This window comes from Passer domesticus, chromosome Z (genome assembly GCF_036417665.1).
Source record: "Passer domesticus isolate bPasDom1 chromosome Z, bPasDom1.hap1, whole genome shotgun sequence".
Classification (NCBI taxonomy): Eukaryota; Metazoa; Chordata; class Aves; order Passeriformes; family Passeridae; genus Passer; species Passer domesticus.
This window is the reverse complement of record NC_087512.1, coordinates 27,090,266-27,109,293: the sequence shown is the minus strand read 5'-3', so window position 1 is coordinate 27,109,293 and position 19,028 is coordinate 27,090,266. Positions and strand designations below refer to the sequence as shown.

Sequence of the window (19,028 nt, the reverse complement as noted above, 5' to 3'; positions counted from 1 at the left end):
CTTGCCTGGCTGATGGTAGAAAGAAAACACAGCATATACAGGATGAAGATTTCTAAACCACATGTGCTTTACTTCAGGAAACAGAGAAAATGGGATGCTTAATTTGCATATAGCAGTCACACCTGCAGCATGATTGAAGTGAAATATTTATAATGGTAAGCACTTCAGTTCACTGACAGAGAAGTGCACACCATTGCATTCGTAGTTCCAGTACTAAGCAGATGCTTTAGCTAGCTTCTGAACTTCCATTTCCTGCTTAGCCTGTTCTCTCATCTCTCTTTCTCTCTCAATGAGAAGTACTTGTAGTTCTTCCCACTTCTTGAGGTTCTGCTCGTATTTTGCAATGTCTTCCACTTCACATTCTGGCAGTTTCTCCTTGACAAGTTGGGTGGTCAGGGTTAACAGGCTTTCAGATTCAACCTTGCCAAGTGAATGCAGTTTGGAGTACAGCTCCTGTCAGAAAAAGAGATTTGGTAGGAGTGTCAAGGAGAAAGCCCGTCAATCACAAAACAATCAGACACAAATACTTCTCTACAGCCAACATATCACTGAATTATTTTTAATATTAATAGTAGTAGTAGTAGTATTGCTGCTGCTGCTGCTATACAGGCCAGGTTACTATCACAAAGAAGTGTTTCAACTGTGGTAGTTGCTACCATTTCTTGAAATACTAACCTCTAGAGTGTTTGTCTTTATAACAACAAAACTGAACCAATTAAATTTCACTTTCATTAACTATTCAAATTCTCTTCTTTTTCCAAGTTCAGTTATCGGGTATTAACAAAGATCAGTTGACCAGTCAACCACAATAAGTATTATTTAGATACCTTGGGTTTGTGTCTTGCCTCAAAACCAACTGCATGATTTCATCCACACTGTCTGCATCAGCATCCCTCCCAACAGGTGCACATCACTTCAAATGTTCTCTTTCTAACTGCATACTAAGTAATTCCCATAATTTTTCTTCCAAACTTACTGTGCCTGACGTGTGACTACACTTCGGCAGATTATACAACACTGTTAAAGCAAGAGATATTTTTTCAGGGATATTCCACACTGAAACAAAGCAAAGCCTCAGAAAGGAACTCCAGTTTTCTTTCTTGAGCTTTACTTATATAGATTTCCTGCAGCATAAAATGTTAATACACTTAAGATGATGAATCATCCAGTGATACTGTTTCTGGCTTTCTGTGATCTTTAGCCTGATAGCTCCTTAACATTCTAATTAATTGCCTTAAAAGTGCAGATACACAACCAAAAAGAAGATGATACAGCACTGGAAAATTCTTTATCCCTTGTTCATCCATTAGGTGAAAATACATTTTCCCAACCCTTATTTTAAATAAAACATCTTACCCAGCCCAGCACTTGCAAAAATGTTTAAAGTATGTGTTCTAATGAAAGGTACATTTGTATTTGCTTCATTTGAATGAAACTTGTTTTGCATTGCAGTACAATGGAACAAAGATGTGGGGATTGTTCTCCTCCAAACAAAATGGCAGCTCCAGAGCCATGCAGATATCCAGACTTCCAGTTATCACTGAAAGTTTAAGCACTATGCAGCTGATCCACAGCGTCCTTCTTACCCAAGCTCACGCTGGCAATCATCTACAAATGCATACCCCCATAGCTCCTACCTGGAGGCTCTGCCTTGCTCTTAGGCAGGAAACTATTATGCCTCCTCTGAGGCCTCTCCACTTCTCTCTCCCTCAGCCTCTCCAATTCTCTGTCCCTCAGCCAACATAACTGGCAGGCATTGTTGTGTTTTACCTCGGAGGTCTGAACTGGACAGACAGCAGATTAAAGACTCTTTAAAATGCTACAGAGGCAGCTCTGAGTGGCTTGCATATTTGGTTCTGTCTCTTTTTTGATTTTATGATAAAGAATGAAGACAAAGCCAATGTCTTCAAAGCTAATGAACTAAAGCCAGACTCAATAAAGTATTTAGATGTATTAGTCTCAGTAGGTACACAAGGCATCAGTGAGAAAACTGAAGAGATTGTACAGCTTGAGTTTGGGGAAGAAACTTGACAACTATGTTCATAGATTAGATATGTAACTAGTTTAGATCATTCACACTCTTCCTATTAAACTCTACCATGTGCTCAAAAGGGGCTGAAACACCTTCCCTAAACACAGGAAATTGAAACACAGAAAGGCAATAAACAGTAAACTAGCAGGTCATGTCTCCTAAGCCATTACTAGTATCATTGGTATCCTGGAATACTTCCTGCTCTTCTCTTATACATTAGTAATACTGATTTAGGAAAGCAGGCTGTATGTCCCAGAGGTACTAAAAGAGCACATTCTTAAATGTTTTAATCATTATTTTTATAAGCAGTCTCCATGCCTCTACATGCAGACAAGTTAGGGAAGAAGGTGCATTGCTTTTGGAGAAGGTGTTCCCAGCATTTATGTGATCAAATGTTTGCCGCCTACTGATCGTTGACACAGATGGAAAGAATTGCCTGAAGAACACTACAGTGAGCAGTAAGTCTCAGCATACAGGATCTTTAAAACAGGTGATTGGAACACAAATGAATGTCAGAGTCTAGATTACAGCTCTAACAGCTTTTTGTGGAAAGAGCCAAATGCCCTTAGGTCCTCTTTTTTTAGTGGAAGCAAAGACAAGTATCTGTATCTGTAAGACTTCCATGCCTTTTACAGGAATTTTACAAATGGATGTTCTGAAGGTTGGCATGAGACAGATGCTATTGCATGGAGTACCATGGAAGAGCATGTGTATGTCTGGAGCAAACCCATATACTTTTGCTTGCATTCTGAGGCGTATGATTTGTGAAGCAGAATTGGGAGTCCAGGAGGCAGAAGCAATTGGATTTGAGGTCAAGGAGAAAGACTGGAACATCCAGGCTAATTAATGCAGGGCTGGACAAAGTGCAACTGAATTTTTTCAGCACCAGAAGTGCAAACCTCTGCTGGGGTTACACAGAAGGAACAGATGATCTGTGCTGGGACAGCAGCTGGGAATGCACACATCACCAGGTTGACTCAGAGCTGCCACCTTCCCTCACACCTGTAGGATTTCTAGTGCACTGTAAACTACACCTAAGTGTCCCAAGCCACCTGGGAAGAGTTGCTACAGCCGGCCTAATGGATTTGGGAGAAGAATCTAGGAACTCCTTCAGGCTTAGCTGAAATGGCATTCTAACTCATGAGCTCCTTTCCTCATTCACACAACCAGAAATTTTGGCTTATTACTGTTGGATGCCTGGATGTCACATGGTGGCATGGTCTTTCTAATATTCAGACTTTCCTGGTCAGATTTTAAACACTGGGACTAGTTTTTTGGCCAAAGGTCACTGCCACACCAGGGAATGCCTGAATTAGGATTAATTATGCAATTTGTGGAAAGGTTGAGGTGAAAACTAGGTTCTTGGCACTAGTCCCCAGTTTGATATACAGACCTCATTTTGAGCACTCTGCATTATTTTCCTCAAGGCTAGACAATGGATGGACAATAAGAGACACATAAAAAACTTCTCACTCCCTCCTTCAAAGAACACCTGTGTTTACCTAATTCACTGAAATTCATCCAGGCATTACCATATGCTGAGCATCCACTGATTCCCAAACACTTCCATTAAAAAGTTTTAACTGTCTACAATACAAGTTTAGTATCCAATACGTAAGTAAAAATTAAAGCAAGGGAAAGTGTGTGTGTGTGTGAGCTGAAACCATAGGATACTAGTCTTTTAACTTTTGAAATTTCTTTTGAACAGTCTGTATCCAGCACAACTGTCCAAGGTCACAGCCATCCAGCAGAAACAATGGAAACGGATGGGTTATGGAAAGAGTACTGCTCCTGGAACTGTCAGCAGGTAAGTTTCAAACTAAAGTACTTGATTCTTACCACAGCACAAATCAGAGTTGATAAAGTAAAATTAGCTCATTTAGCTAATTTTGAGATGATCAAATAAAATCAGATGATCAAATTAAATGCACTTATTATATAGACGTGCCCTAATGAACAGCCTTCTGTGTTTCTTAATGTTATCATCAGCATGATGATAACAATCTAAAGATAAAAGTAAGGTTATATGAACCTGATTTAATTCTCCAGTCTGAAAGTACAAGATACAACATTCCTACATAATTATAATGTACACAAATGGACAACAAATTCAGGGTAGTCTCACATCCATTAAAATTTATTTTAATGAGCAAGAGCCCACACAAGGTCAGATAACAGGTCTCTAAAGACATTCCACTTTTGCAAACAGGACTGGAGTTATCATTTTCATGTATGAAAAGTGAAGATAAAATTCCAGCAGACAGACAAAAGACAAGTAGCCTTGAGCTTTTATGTCTTTGTAGGCTGCTGCTTCCCGTTTAGAGAAGTGAAAATGTAAGGTGACATTAGTTTCAAAAATGCCAAACAGAACTCCTGATGCTGAAAGAAAGAACTCCTGACAATGAAAGGGTGTCAGACTACCAGCCATAGTAAGTCAGCATCTGTATTTTCTAGTATGCATCACAGAGATCTCCCACAGCTTAGAATATTTAGAGAAATTAAACTGCATTACCTTGAATCGGCTGTAGTACTCAGGTACTTTAGACTGCTCTGTTTCTTCTGACTCTGCACACTGCGACTTCTGCTCTAATTTCTTGGCTTCTTCAGCAGATTCTGGATCAGGTTTGGCTTCAAGGACAGACTGCAAAATGGTCTCCAAGGCATCAATCTGAACAATCACATTTGTCATGATCAGAATCAAGAGTGTAGGAATACAATCTAAGTAACACAACTGTCATGCATTCAAACAACTTAATTCATTACCTTGTATTTTGAGATGACTTCTGTATATGCTAAACAGAAAATCAAATTCTAAAAGGAAATGAGACAATCTTGGAAGAATTTTGTATTGTGGTTGGGAAATTGGAGTGTGTGGCTCTCACTCACAGTCAATGCATTGCTTTTTGGGCTCTACTACTGGTATGTACAGAGATGCAGCATTAGTAAAGAATCAGCAAAAGCCTTCTTTTACAAGTTCTTAGTTATTTGCTGAACAAAGTAAAAAGTACCTCTATACAGATAGCATTTCTAGGTATTAATAGCATTTACTGTTTTTAGAGTATCAGGAGGCAGACGGATACAATCTTCTATGGACCTATGGTACCAGACACATACAGCCTGTTTCAATACTAGGATGTGCATCTACAACACAGAGCAAGATGAGAAATTCATGAATTTGTCTAGCGTTTGCAAGCAGAAAAAAAACCCACAAGGGTATTAAGTTGAGTTCTTCAGACTTGAAGTGAGAAAGATACCTCTAAAACCACACACCTGAAAAGGTAACTCAAAATTGGTGGAAGTCACACATGTGACCTGTCTTGGACTGACCAGTATTATACTAAGAAGCTTCAAAAAATGAAGCAATAGGTAGGAGTACCTGCTGAGCAGTGCCCCAGACTTCTGCTTGTCAGGGGAGATTGCAATTTTAGTAGTGATATGAGCAAATGGAGGCTCTCATCATCAGGGGCACCTTCAGGAAAAGGTACCAAGAGGAGAGACCTCAGTGATGTTTCTGTGCCCCAGCCCATTTGGTAGTGATATCCTAAGTTACTCCTAAGCTGTCTGATTCCAGCAACAGCCTGATTCCCCACAGCAATCCTAAGCCCCAAGTCCCTTAGTTAGTGCCAACCTCATAAAAGGACTGAATCTAGCCATCCTTCCTGACTGAGGGCAGTACAAACCTAGAAATCATTCTGTCAAGCTTTTTGGACCAGTACCACTCAGGACATCATCTGAGGGCACAGGACACATAAAATTAGCCATAAGAGCAAGAAGATGTGACAATTCGTCCTCACTGCAAAGAAATATGTCTCTGAGTGGTTTCAAAAACTTGAGAAACAAAGGTGTCTTCCCATCCCTACAGACACTTTTTTCCTGTAACACAGACGCAGGTGTCTCTAAAGGGAGGGCAAGGCTTAAAAAACTTACTTAAATGGTCTGTGGCAGTAGCACATACTCATTGCCAAGGACATGCCAGTAGACATTATCACTGGCTCATCAACTTAAGCACTGATTCTGTTCTAAACATTACTTCTCCTGTCTTGAAAAGGCCTATGAAGTTTGGAGGGCATCTTTTCATTAACAAGGCACAGAATTCACAGGTTTTACTGAAGTTTGTTTTATATTAAATTCCCCTTGTTCAGTGGGGTATAGCCTTTATACTTACAGCCTCTTTACAGATTTTGATGTTGCCTGACAAAGAAGTCACATTCTCCATCACTTGCAAGGCTCTATTCAAATATCCAGGTGTCCACATCAATGGCATTAGATTGTATACAGCTCTTAATCCTTTTGTCAACTCCACCTTCCCTGTAATAAAAACACACTTTATTGTTAGTGTTTCAATATCTGAATCTTAACAGAACCTGTATAGGCTGGCTCTGGTTTCTAGCAGTAACAACAAGTGTCTTGGCTTTGGTGGTAAAAGCAACACACTTCTACAAAGTTGCTCTGATAGAATTTCCATTGCTCTAATTTTATTAATGTGCTTTCGGGTTTTTTTGCTCAACTTAATCTAATTCTGTGCATGTTTCTGGTACGTCTCCATTCCCCCTCACCCAGAAATTTTGTCCAGATGGAAACCAGAGTAAGTGGCCAGGTTTTCTGGCTGTCAGGCTTCGTAACAGAATCTTGTAGAAGGATGCCTGAAGACCTCAGACAAATGTCTCCTTAGCTTTCAGCTGACTGTGGAGCATGTGTGCAATAAATCTGATTGTCCAGATTTACCTCTGTGGCCTCTAGGGTTTACTCACCCATAACAGCACATTTTATGGCTAAGTGCTCAGCTTACTACCCCTGTTTCTGCTGAGGTTCCTAAGAGAAAATATGGGACACCTGCCAAAAAGGAAATTCTGGTTCTTGATATAAGACAATCTGTGCAACAAGGTATTCATTGATTTTAGCAGGACCTGTGATGCTGTGACAGACTGCACCACTTGCAATGTGGCTTTTCTTCTGACAGTAATTACTTGAGATCATGAAAATCCTGCATAAGAGAGGAAATGCACATCACATTGTAAGAGATGCAATTTACACTGATTGTCACTCTTGGGCTTTGATTTTGTTATTGTCAGCATAACTCATAATTCCTCTTCAAGTGCAGCATACAGGAGTAGTGTCCAAGCTCTCAATCCAATTTGCACTCTGGCTATAGTAACATAAAACTATGAGAGACACCCTCTTTACATGAGACAGAACAGTTTAGGAAAAGCAAGGTAATAAGTGCACAGACAAAGCCTCTGGACCATGACTAAATTAAAAAAGCTGAGGTTCTTGAGGCCACTCTATGCCTGTAGACATCTTTTACTCTCTCAGAGGTCAGCTCCATTAGCGTTGGCAAGACTTTGGAATATGTGACATAACAGTAAATAGCTTTTGATCCACTGAATGTCAATGTCATGGACCAAGCACTATTGCTCTCAGACAAGAGTGAAGTACATTTTTGAAATACAGCCACTACTCCACCAATCTATATGACATTTAAAACTCTCCAAACTGAATGCCAACTGGACAGCAAAGTCCCTGTTTGTAACAGTATCTCCACTGGATTACAAACTACAGCGCTATGAAAAATTCTGCTTTCAAATTAGTTTGCACATTTATCCCTCTTTTTGACTGAAAATTAGTTTTTTGTTTTACAGTCATGATAAATACAAATCAGCATCCTAACTCTGCCACCACACATCATATTTTGAGGTGACATTTGAAGAACAAATTCACTTTTTATTACCCTCACCAATGCAGTAATGAAACAAAAATTTACAATAAATTGTTGACTACTTACTTTCTAGAAAATAATAATTTTGTAGAGAACAAAACCTATCTGTACCATACTCCACTGAAGAGTCACAGGAAATTCAATAACTGTTTGCCCATCTCCCTTCCCTTCAATTCTGAATACACTCTGATCTAACTTCTCTTTAATACTATATAGCAAGTTATTAACAACAAAGACTTCTTAACAGACACAGGATAAAGGCACTGCTATCTGCTGTTCACAACCCCAACATTCACTTTACAGTGACTAGTAAAAGTTCTAAACTAAGTATTTTCCAGGGTGTGCTCTCCCATCTCATCAGGTTTAAAGATTATTTTAAGATGCTCATTAACCAGAAAAACAGTCTGTTGTCCATAACCTTATAATGTGTGTCACAGAAATCTGTACTTTAGGGTATTTTTTTTAATTTGTTGGTCAACCAACAAACCAATCCCACTGTTATTTAAGAGTATCTTCTCTCTTTCAGCATCTAACCCAAACATTTTAGGAAGCCCTAAAATTGGTTCTGAAGCTGTCTGATGAATCAAATTCAAATCAGTTCTACCCTCCAGGCCTACAAAACAGATTCATTTGTAACTCTGGAATTGTTCTTCCAGTATTTCTTTTTGTCCTTTGCCTTCTCCTTGATTACATTTTAATAAAACAAAGATGCCAATTTAATACAACCACTGAAGTCAAGAGGGGAAAGCTGACAATGAGGGAGGTAAAACTTACCAAGGAATGCATAGCCATAGAGCTGGGAACTAAAACCCACAGTGTTACTTTGCTTTAGACCCGTAAGCAACAGCGAAGCTCCGATATTTCTCTCTTCTTCCCACTGCAAATAATTTATCAACTAAGTAAGTGCTCCTTTAACAAACACAAATATAAAATGGCAGCATGCATGGCTTTCATCACATCTTAGCAATAAAGTAAAGAATTATTAAATATGCCCAGTGTTCAGTTACAGTATATCTTTCCTGAGGAACAGTATGAATTGTACTGAGGAACAACTCTCTTTGCAGAAGACTAAAAAGTGAGTGGTTGTAATTTTGCAAGAAAGTTCTTCTTACTATGTCTACCTCTAGGTCTTAAACCAAACACAGAAAACTGGTTCTGAGCATTATGGGGCATTGAATGGTACTTTGAATGGTGTATACAAATAAAAATATAATTTCATTGCTGTCTTTCCATGGGATTACTTCAAAATGCACATTAAATAAGTCACAGCTATACAAATAAGCTTGCCTTAAACATGTCTTATGTTCACACCACCTTTACTTGCACATTCAGTTTTCATGAAACACTACACATACTGACAAATGCTTATCTCTGCAGTTCGGATATACAAACATGGACAAACACAATGGAAAAATGGGATTTTTTTCATCCCTTTGCTTTTCACATACAAGTGACTAAGCATACTTTATTTCTAGGCAATGAAGGAAATATACAAAATAGTAAATGTGCTTTTCTCTTCTTCAGTGAAATCTCAAATTACAACCCAGCTGGGTAAAACCTGAAGGTACCTGTAAAATGCATTTTGGAAGATGCTTCATGTAACACAGATGGAGGCTTCAGGCATTTGCCATATAGATAACAACATGCTATTGAAGACTTGAGCCAAACTACATTAAAAATAGCTTCCTACAGAGATCATGTCAGAGCCCTTTACTGAGCCCCTTCTGCAAAGGTAGAACAGTGCCACGTCCAAGATCCTGAACTGTCTGTCATTCTGGCCTTAAGCAAGCAAGCTGTAAATAATGAACCCATAATCCTTGGAGACAGGAGAAATGTAACAAAATTAGTTTTAAAACAGATATATAATAAGAAGCAACACACCCACAACCAAACCCATACACCCAAAAAAAAATTTTTAGTATCCCAATCGGAATACTAAAAAACCTAGTAAAAATGCTTTATAATTCTGCAACATCACCATTATCAAGGTCTAATGGTGAGCAATACTTAGCTCAACGGGGTCCTACAGAGTAGGACCTTTTTTTTTTGGTGGTTACTGATAGAGTCTGCTTTGAACTGAAGTATCAATTCACGTCCTTCAAATGGGCATACATTACATCTGAAAACTCCTACACACCCTTCCTTTCAGAGAAAGGATCAAAAGGGGTGACAAGTGATTTAATGGTTTTCATATTTCCTTGTTTCTTTTTTTCCTTTCTTTCTTTCTTCTGCAGTTGCAAAAATAATAACAAAATGGAGCATTTTTTATGGGATATAAAATATGTTCATGATTGAATGCTTAATTGACTGCACCACAACACTTGGAAGCAGAGGCTCTGTGTATCATTCTGAGTGTGGTCAGCTTACCGTATGTTCCAACTTGGTTGCCAGGTACTGGTATAAAACATAGAGAGAAAGAAGCTGTGTTGATAATTCATCAAAACTTTCTTGGAGCATGATCTCTGTTACTACTGACATAGCATCTATGGAAGAAAACAATACTTAATCAGCATAGCTTCCAATACATATCTTCTGTTTCCAGCCACTCATGTGCACTGATGCTTTATTGCTGTGATACGCTTTGAAACAGTTGAAGAGAAAGTTAAACATTTCTTGCAACTAGAATACGCCTATAGAATTAGTCTTATTGCTTTGGGTTGCTCAAACACACTGCAAGAAGGAAGAATGGGTTGTATAGCATGAAACTACAGCCAAGGAGTTATTAAAATCATCTTAGCTCTACACACTTCAGCTGGCTATTCTTTCCTTAGCTCTTTAATCATTAAAAATTTTTAAATTATTTCTTTGTTCTTGTGTTTTGTTTTCAAACAAGAGAAGACTGACTTAACTTCATTAGCCTCAGGGTGACAGGAGAGCACAAAGGATAAGAAATGTTGTCACAAATCACAGTGTTCTACTCAGCAAACAATGTTCTGGAGGAGCTCTACATGGAATTCCAGTGACACTCTCTTATCAGGAAGTTTGGAAAAAGGCCTTCAGTTTCACACGGAACAGAAATATGGATAAAATAAGGGGGAATGTCTCAAAATAAAAAAAAAAGTATTAATTTGTTGTTTAGCAAAATCTTTCAGTTCTGTTCCATTATCTGTCTTATAAGAGCTTTATGTAAAGGAAAGCTTACTGCAAGTTTACAGTACTAGAAAACCTGAAGTGAAATTAAAATCAGTCATCAAAATTAGTATCTGTCATCAAACATGAGAGGACTCATCCAAACATTTAAACAGTCAATAATGAAAAGTAGCCCCAGTATGGCAATTCAGCATAGCTGGCTGCCTCCAATGACAGAATGCTTACACAAATGATTTATATATGTAGCTTTTTGAACAGCTAAATGTATGGAAGATGAAGACCAACACACATTTTGATTCTGGTAACACTCTAATTAATTGTCACTAATAAGTCCTATTATATCATTACCACGTATGTCAGATTTACAACTGAAGAAGATGGTTTACACTTGCAATAGGATTAACAACAGTAGAATCTGTGAATTTCACAAGTTCCAAAACTATAAAATTAAAAAAAAAACACAGAGAGAAAAACATGCAGAAAATACTTCAAGGGAAGGTGAAGTTCTGTTTTATGATGAATTCATTAAAAAATATGGCTGCAAGTTTTTAGTTTAAAGAAAAGCTCTGTAAACATAAGGGCATACAACTAAGGATGCAGTACTGGTATGTGTTTTCTTACCTTCGTATTTCTTCTGCTTTATAAAGCAATCCAACAAAATATTGAATGTAAAATTATCTGGAAAAATTCCATACTGAACCTGAAGAAGAGAAAAAAGTTGTGTGCAAATGTGTTGTTCAAATCTTCCCAAGCACAGTGCTGCAGATACCAGGAAGAGCAGAACCACGACACTCCACACTGATGCAATGTACATGAAGCAACACAAGAGATTAGCATGGCTCCTGTGATGTAGGCTCTTCAACCTCTGATGCACTGGATTTGTTTTAGCATTTTATCTGAGCCTTTCAGACAAGGAATGGCCCTGCCTATCATGTTATTATGCCTCCCCTGCAATTAGTATGTTTTGGACACCAACACTAGTTAAAACCAAAGAGCTTTCTGAGAAACGAGAGGCTTTAAAAGCTGTAAAAAGACTATTGCTAATATTGAAGAGCAATAGTAATTTGTTGTTTGACAAAGAAATCTGAACTTAAACGACAGTCTACAGGCCCTGGCTGCAACAGGAATTCCTGTCAAGCCACACCTGAATCAAAAAGCCGATCAAATATATTCATGCCTCTTCCTTGGCAAAACCTACCTTGTTTTGTATTGTGTATAAGGCTTTATCTTGGGCACCATATTTTAAGCACTGTCTGATCCAGCTGTGAATGGTCCAGTCTCTCAAGTACCAAGAATTTGGGCTATGCCGAAACCTAAAGATGAAAAAAAGTTCTGGTGACAATATGACTCTGCAATCACAGAAACAAACTCTGTAATCAACCCAATTACGAGTTTCAAACCTCACCATTCATGAACTCAGATATAAACCTCTCTATGTTTGATTTGGCAGTCAATCACTGCTCTCTAAAGAGCTGCTCCAGATAGCCCTTTCAAGCAAGAGAAACAAAACTTTGACACATTAATAGTATGTACAAAGGGGAATATGACCTTTTCACAAATGCATAATATTTAAACTTCTCACTTTCCAGCAAGCTTACTGCTTTTTTTGGAAAAAAAAATACAAAAAAATAACAGTTTGGTATATTTATGATGGCCAACTGAGACTGGTATAAATACTGTAGTATTTTTTGACCTTGTGATTGTGTAAGATTGCATTGTATAACATTTTAACGTATAATAATGATAATAATGCTGGGCTTGCCAAAGAGCTACAACTGATGACATCAGCAAGTATCAGAATTACATCAAAATATAACTGCATCTGAATCTTTGGAGCTTGTGTAATCTGGTGTCTCTCACCCTCTGTAACTCATGCCTCACTTCACCAGTTAAGAATTCATTATGCCTCAGCACAGGTCATCCCTGGGCTGCTGCATGCTCCATTTGCCTTAGAAATGCTTCATCAGTGAGGCATACCTCATGCACAGGAAACTGGTGGAAACCTTTTCCCTGCCCCTCTACACTGGTTTAATCTATTCTGAGTCACTTCATGTCATGTCTTCAGTAGTCTTCCAAGGCAACTCACTCCAGTGCTCAACCAATTTGCAAAACTAAATATTTTTAATTTCATTTAATCGTTATTCAGACACATGCACTTTGCTCCACATTTGAACAAACAGTGACAAAAAACACATGGAGCTTTAGTTTTGGCAAACATTCAAGCACCAGTTAAAAGTTTAGTGGTAGGAGCTGCTGCCTTGGTCCTGAGCAGATTTTCACACCCACATGTGAAGAGATGCATGCAGTCTTTCTCAATTCAAATGAAAACTGATCTCAGTCCCCAGCACAGAAGTGACTGTCACTTTCTGCGAAGAACACCAATGACTGAGCTGAGCTCATGCGCCAATGCTTGCAGCCCCAAGCCAAGATGCAGCACCACTTAGAGACAGGGCAGACTCTTCCATCTGAGTGAGCATGCTTTCCAGAACGTTTATCAGATTAATGCAGCCACCAACCCTCTTTCCCCCTCAGTAAATCTCTTGTCTGTCACTGAGGGCTACACAGATGACCAATGCTGCAAAAGTACTGCAGCCTAGAGAGCCTTCAGAACAAAGACTGCCATGTCAAAAGTGGAGCTAAACAACTACAGAATCTAAATGTAAGTATTTGTAAGTGGCATAGAAATCTCCCCATTAAATTAGAACTTAATAGCAAAAGAAAAGCATGCTTTGAATATTAAATTCCAAGCACCCATTCTGGTGCTACAATTACTTTCCATTTTCTTCTCTCTGGAGTTCAAATACTGAGAGTAGCAAGAACGTATATTTGCTTTCACTGAAGTCCTGTGTCACGGACATATGCTTTCAGGAAGTATCAGTTACAGGAATTTGGATTTAATAATATTTTGATGAAAAAAATATCTAATTGCTACAGACTCTTTCACCAGCCATTTAAGAAGGGTCAAGCTGGAACACCAGCACCCAGCAATAATGCTGCCGACATATTTTAAAGTTTCATTAAATGTTTAGTACTGTTTCACAAGTGGAAAATAACAGACCTGTCTTTCAAAAAGCATGACACTGATGCTCTCAAATATTTAGGCTTTCTATTGATAGAAGCTTTGCAAATGAAAAGCAAGTATTCAAACAACAACAAACCTATCCAGTTGTTTTTAATGCTAACACATTTGAATATTCAACTTTTTTCGCAGCTGTTTATTCTCCTGAGAACACCACAGCAAGAGAGAGCACTCCTAAACTACCTGTACCTCGGGACTGCTAAAGCTTACTGTCATGAAAGCTTCTAGATTTCAAAGTAAAATTGGATTTGGACAGCAAAAAGCCTAACAGGGATACAATATGGCCTAGAAACAGAATGAAGCTGATCCAATCAACACTCATTGTTGGAATCAATATGCACAAAATCCAGAGGCATGTCATAAAACCTTTTTAAAAATCTGCATATCAGCTTTTAGAGTGCTGGACTGATTTTGTGTTTGTGTGTGTGTGTGTGTATGACAACCACAGGATTTCTCAGATATTATGTTACTATTAAGATCTTTATGCTGATCTTTATGCTCAGATCAGGTCTTGCCTGCCCTAGTGCTAGGCAAATGAAAAGCAAAGAGCTTCTCAACAAAGTAATTTTCTAGTTAATTCTGACAATTAATTACAAGTCAGTTGCATGGGAATGAAGAGAGGGGACTGGTGCATGAATGCAATATATATGCATGTACAAGATCCCCCAACACTAGGGGATTCCATTAATCCATGATGTGGTAGGAGAATTGGAAGGGAAACTACACTGCAAACTTTAATTGTTTCTGATTCATACAATGCTGAGATAAGCTCTGTCTCTATCGTACTAACTGAAAAGAGAAACCAAGAGTATCTGTTTTTTTACAGTTAACCTAGACAAATCAACCAAATGTTGTGGTAGGCACTTGTACTTGAAATGGAATTAGGAAAAAGAGGAGGTTGCTCATCATTTTGACAAGCATTAACATCCTCCTCCTTCTATTTGTCCACCAAACAGGATATAATTAAGCAAGGCAATATGTTCAGGGACAGACGAAAAGACAGAAGGAAGTTAAAACTACAGAAAAAAAGAGAGGATTCAGAATGAATTAAATGAAGGAAGTCTCTAGCAACTGCTGTGTGTTTAACGGGAAGACCAGAAGGTTATCTTGCAGATGCCTGCTGCTGAAGCTCATTCTTCTTAGAAGTATAAAAACCTGAGAAGCCAAGGTTCTTACAATGTGTTCAGAAAAGACAAGATGGAACTATAACAGTATTAGAAAAGCTCTCTGTTGGTACACTTTAATGCTAATGGCTAAAGAATCAATATGGTCATCCTTCCAGTCACTGAACTGGGAACATCTGCCTCCATGGAGAATAAAAAAAGAAATATTTATATTACAGGGAGAGCCTGAAATATCAAGGTCATTGTGAATCTAACAGCACACAATGCAATACTCTAGAGAATTCACTTTATTTTTTAAAAGCTGTTCAAATTATGCAGTCTAGAAACCTGATTTTCACTAACAGTTGCTTTGTGCTTGCAAAATGATTATAACTTGGAAGAGATAGAAGCAGTGTACAGCCTCAGTACAAGGCAACTGGAACATTTTCAGCCAAGCAAGTACATTCTCTTGTTCACAAACAGGCCAGTACATTGGGCTACATTGTCAGTTTACTAAGTAACCACAGTTAGCAGTAGGGCTACATAAAGCCCTACTGCTCATTATTTTCAGTATGCTGGGGTACTCATGCTGTGTGAAAAAAATAAAAAAGTTTAACAGATGCTGAGAATGCTTCATGGGATGCTGTACTACTACAGCAAGCATGACTTATTTGGTGCACTGGTGCACTCACACACCGCAGAAAAGCTGAATTCCTGCCTTACTCATTTATTTCAGTATTGCAATTTTGCTTGTGCCATCAAGTGGTGATGCACTCTAGTTGCTTTCACACACCCTGTCTTCTCAAGGGAAGTAATGCAACAAACCTGAGAGCAAACAGACCAGGTCTGCATTCTTTTTCCTAGGCTGATAGAGGGCACTTCATTGCTTTGGGGATATTGACAAATTAGGAAGATGGTGAAGGAAAATTTGCTGCATTACCGAGGAGAAAGTGCTGCAGAAGTGACACACCATGAGGAAGAGCTCTGCTCTTCCTGGTAGTATAGAGGGAAAACCAGCTCAGCATATCGGCTCCCATTCTTTATTGATCACACGTTCCATTTTGGACTCTGTGGCTTTCTTAAGGGCCAGTCCAACTCCTGGTACTCCCAGAAGCTATCCTTGCGCAAGACACTATTTTTTCTCTTCCCCATTCTTCCCCAGTCTGTGAAACAGAAGGAAGAGACCCTTCCTTTCTCCACCTTTACCTGACCTAATGAGAAAGCATTTTGTAATGACCCACACATCCTACACTTCCTAACTCTCTTCTTTTAAAATTAGAGAGAAACATTAGTGTGCAAGTTCATGTATTTTCAATAGAAAGGGAGAGTGCCAGATTACTTCTCATCCACTTAAAATTCTACGAAGTCCCAACACAAAATGTAAAGAGACTTAAAATTAATAAATATAATAGAAATATCTCTGTAAACCAGGAAGAAGCTATCTCAATGAATGAATCCAAAGCAATTTCACATTTTACATGAGTCATACAGAGCTGAGAAGCATATTAACAATGTCATACTTTTTTTTTCCCAGGCACATTTTTTTCAGCTACAATGCATAATGATCAAATGGATTCCAGGCAGGCTTAGCTCAGAAACTGGAAGGCTGTCACCCAAAATTCTCCCTTTGTTTGTCATTTCAAGCCACAAGCCTTGGGGAAAATCATCTACATTTTAAATGGACCCAGAGGCATTGCTCATACATCAGTGTCAAAGAAAACAATCCTGGAAAAGCAATCATTATTGACAGAAATTTTCTTTCAAAAATGAACAGAACTCTATTTTTCCATCCCTTCAACTGCCATTTTAGCCTTCACCTTTTTTGTATAAATCTTGCAAAAATTTCATGTGTAAACCTACCATTCCTATAGGAAATGCCTCACACATTAACTGTCTACACTCAAAAACAGCTTTTGTGTTGCTTTTGTGTTGAAATAAAAAACTCAAGTAGTATGTGTACTATAAGAAATCGATTATCAAAAGCAGTAATAGGACAGGTTAAAAAATTAGACATGACAACTGTAAAAGAGCACAGTCTAAGGCTGAGGCAGAATCTTGGTTTGCAGACCCCCTGAAAAAACCCCACGTTCAGCCCCTATTCTAATTTTTTTTTTAACTTTCCCCAGTCTTTTATTTTGAACTAATTTAACCTGATTGCTTTGATGCTAAAATTAATTCTTCTAAATTAAGTTCTCTCCATCTCCACATGAATTCATATTTCATGCACAACATTTTTTGTTCAAGACTTGCACAGAGCTCTTACACCACTAATGCATATCTGATGATGGCCCCAGAACAGACCTAAATGATCAGATATGGAGAAATTACAGTACAGAACCACAGACAAACATCAAGGCTGAGCATGAGACTTTAAGGATATTTTAAGTATCATGTCTTGTTTCATGTAAACCACATTAAGTTTTTATTTCTGTTCAATATTACAAGTTCATCTTTTTCTGAATCCTTAAGCTTAGTAACAAGACTACATTTGGAAAAGGAGATATTTTGGTTAGAATTACCTACTACACAGTTATTTAGGAAGACTCAGGATACCACCTGGGTAACTTTCCTCTGCCAATAACTGAAGGGAGAAAATTCACTATTCAGTAGTTTCAGGGTAGCTATTACATTGCTCAAAACTACACTCATGCACAGAAAGCTCAGCTTCACAAACTCTTTCTAACAGTAACTATCACATAGCATTCACCATATACCAGCTAGGATGTAGTTTATTCTTTATTGTCCTAGCAATTTTGACAGTTTTATTTTTTTTCTGCCCATTGTTGTCAGCCTCTTATCACTATATGCTCTTCCTCCTTTTGATGAATTTAAGGAACTGTCAAGAGTGAAGCATAAGGAACAAGCTTTATTATATTAAAAGTTTAAAAAACAGTAGGATCAAAGAGTTGCAAAATCCTAGATAAATTTTATAAATCTCAAGATAACATAGGAATGGACAAGCAGTTTACCACAGCATGAAAGAACTGTCTTGCTTATACATAAATAGACCTAAGAGCTATTACAAAAGAAACAGCAATACAACAGATACGGAGCCTATGGCAAGTTTGAAGCAATTTATTGGTATTCCTGGTATCGTAATATTTTAAGCAACTACTAGTATACCTGAAAAATATTATTCCTGTATTATTTATCAATCCTCCCATCCAGAGGCACTCAACCTAACAGAACTGCAGTGGAGCTGCTCTTCCAACCTTCTGCCAGCAGGTTACACCCAGCAGTCCTGAATCCCCCTAAAAATATTTGCAAAGCACAAAGCAGCAATCCTTCAGACAACCTGATTAATATCCCACATTTACCTTAAATGCTTCAAGTCTTTATTCTAATTAGTTCAGACTGAAAAAACAAAGCCAAGGCTCAAACAAAACACACTCAGTACACTCTTTGTTCCTGAGAAAACTCTTCGAGGCTGCTCAACGTGTTTCCTAAAAAGTTCCTCTAGTCAAGTAGATTTTCAGAATTATATATTCCCTGGCAGAACTCTAATGGAAGTTCACTACTAAGAAGAATGTGAACTAGTCTGTGTCAGTTTGGTTGAACATGCTTTGTACGCCTAACCTGAAATAGGATGACATCAGTCACAGGCCTTATCTAGCTAGAAGCTAAAGACCTTAATATTTAAAAATCCAGTATCAACACAATTCTTTCTTCTAAGTTAAAGGGAAGGTCACCAGCTACCTCACTAAACATGGACATTTTTAGTCAGCATGACTTGTGGGTAAAAGAACACTGCTACCAAGAAAAGGTGGTGATGCCTGTTTTAGTCTCATGAAGGAAGTAAATTCATCACATTCAGTTTTATTTCAAATGCAAACTATGAATAAAGCAACCACCCTTTTCAACTTAACAAACTGATGAGGTGAACTGCAATGAAGGAAACAAAACAGATTTTTGAACACAGTACTGGTATTTTTCTCCTTTTCCCAGGATAATACTTACCCACCACCCTTCACCTCTCCTACTCCTTTTAAAAAAAGACAATCAGGAAAA

The 19,028-nt window shown here is 38.1% G+C and overlaps 1 protein-coding gene across 2 annotated transcripts in view; it reads right to left on the bottom strand.

The window, feature by feature from the left end:
* Positions 1-43: 43 nt before the first annotated feature.
* The window catches only part of MRPS27 (mitochondrial ribosomal protein S27), a 41,619-nt gene continuing 22,634 nt past the window's right edge, over positions 44-19,028 (bottom strand). For both annotated transcript variants that reach the window (XM_064403421.1, XM_064403422.1), the window contains exons 5-11: positions 12,037-12,151; positions 11,460-11,538; positions 10,116-10,231; positions 8,523-8,625; positions 6,198-6,340; positions 4,545-4,700; positions 44-453 (exon numbers count right to left, since the gene is read on the bottom strand). In XM_064403421.1, coding sequence (XP_064259491.1) covers positions 214-453; positions 4,545-4,700; positions 6,198-6,340; positions 8,523-8,625; positions 10,116-10,231; positions 11,460-11,538; positions 12,037-12,151 — 952 coding nt within the window. In that variant the 3' untranslated portion in view covers positions 44-213. The remainder of the gene's footprint in view (positions 454-4,544; positions 4,701-6,197; positions 6,341-8,522; positions 8,626-10,115; positions 10,232-11,459; positions 11,539-12,036; positions 12,152-19,028) is intronic.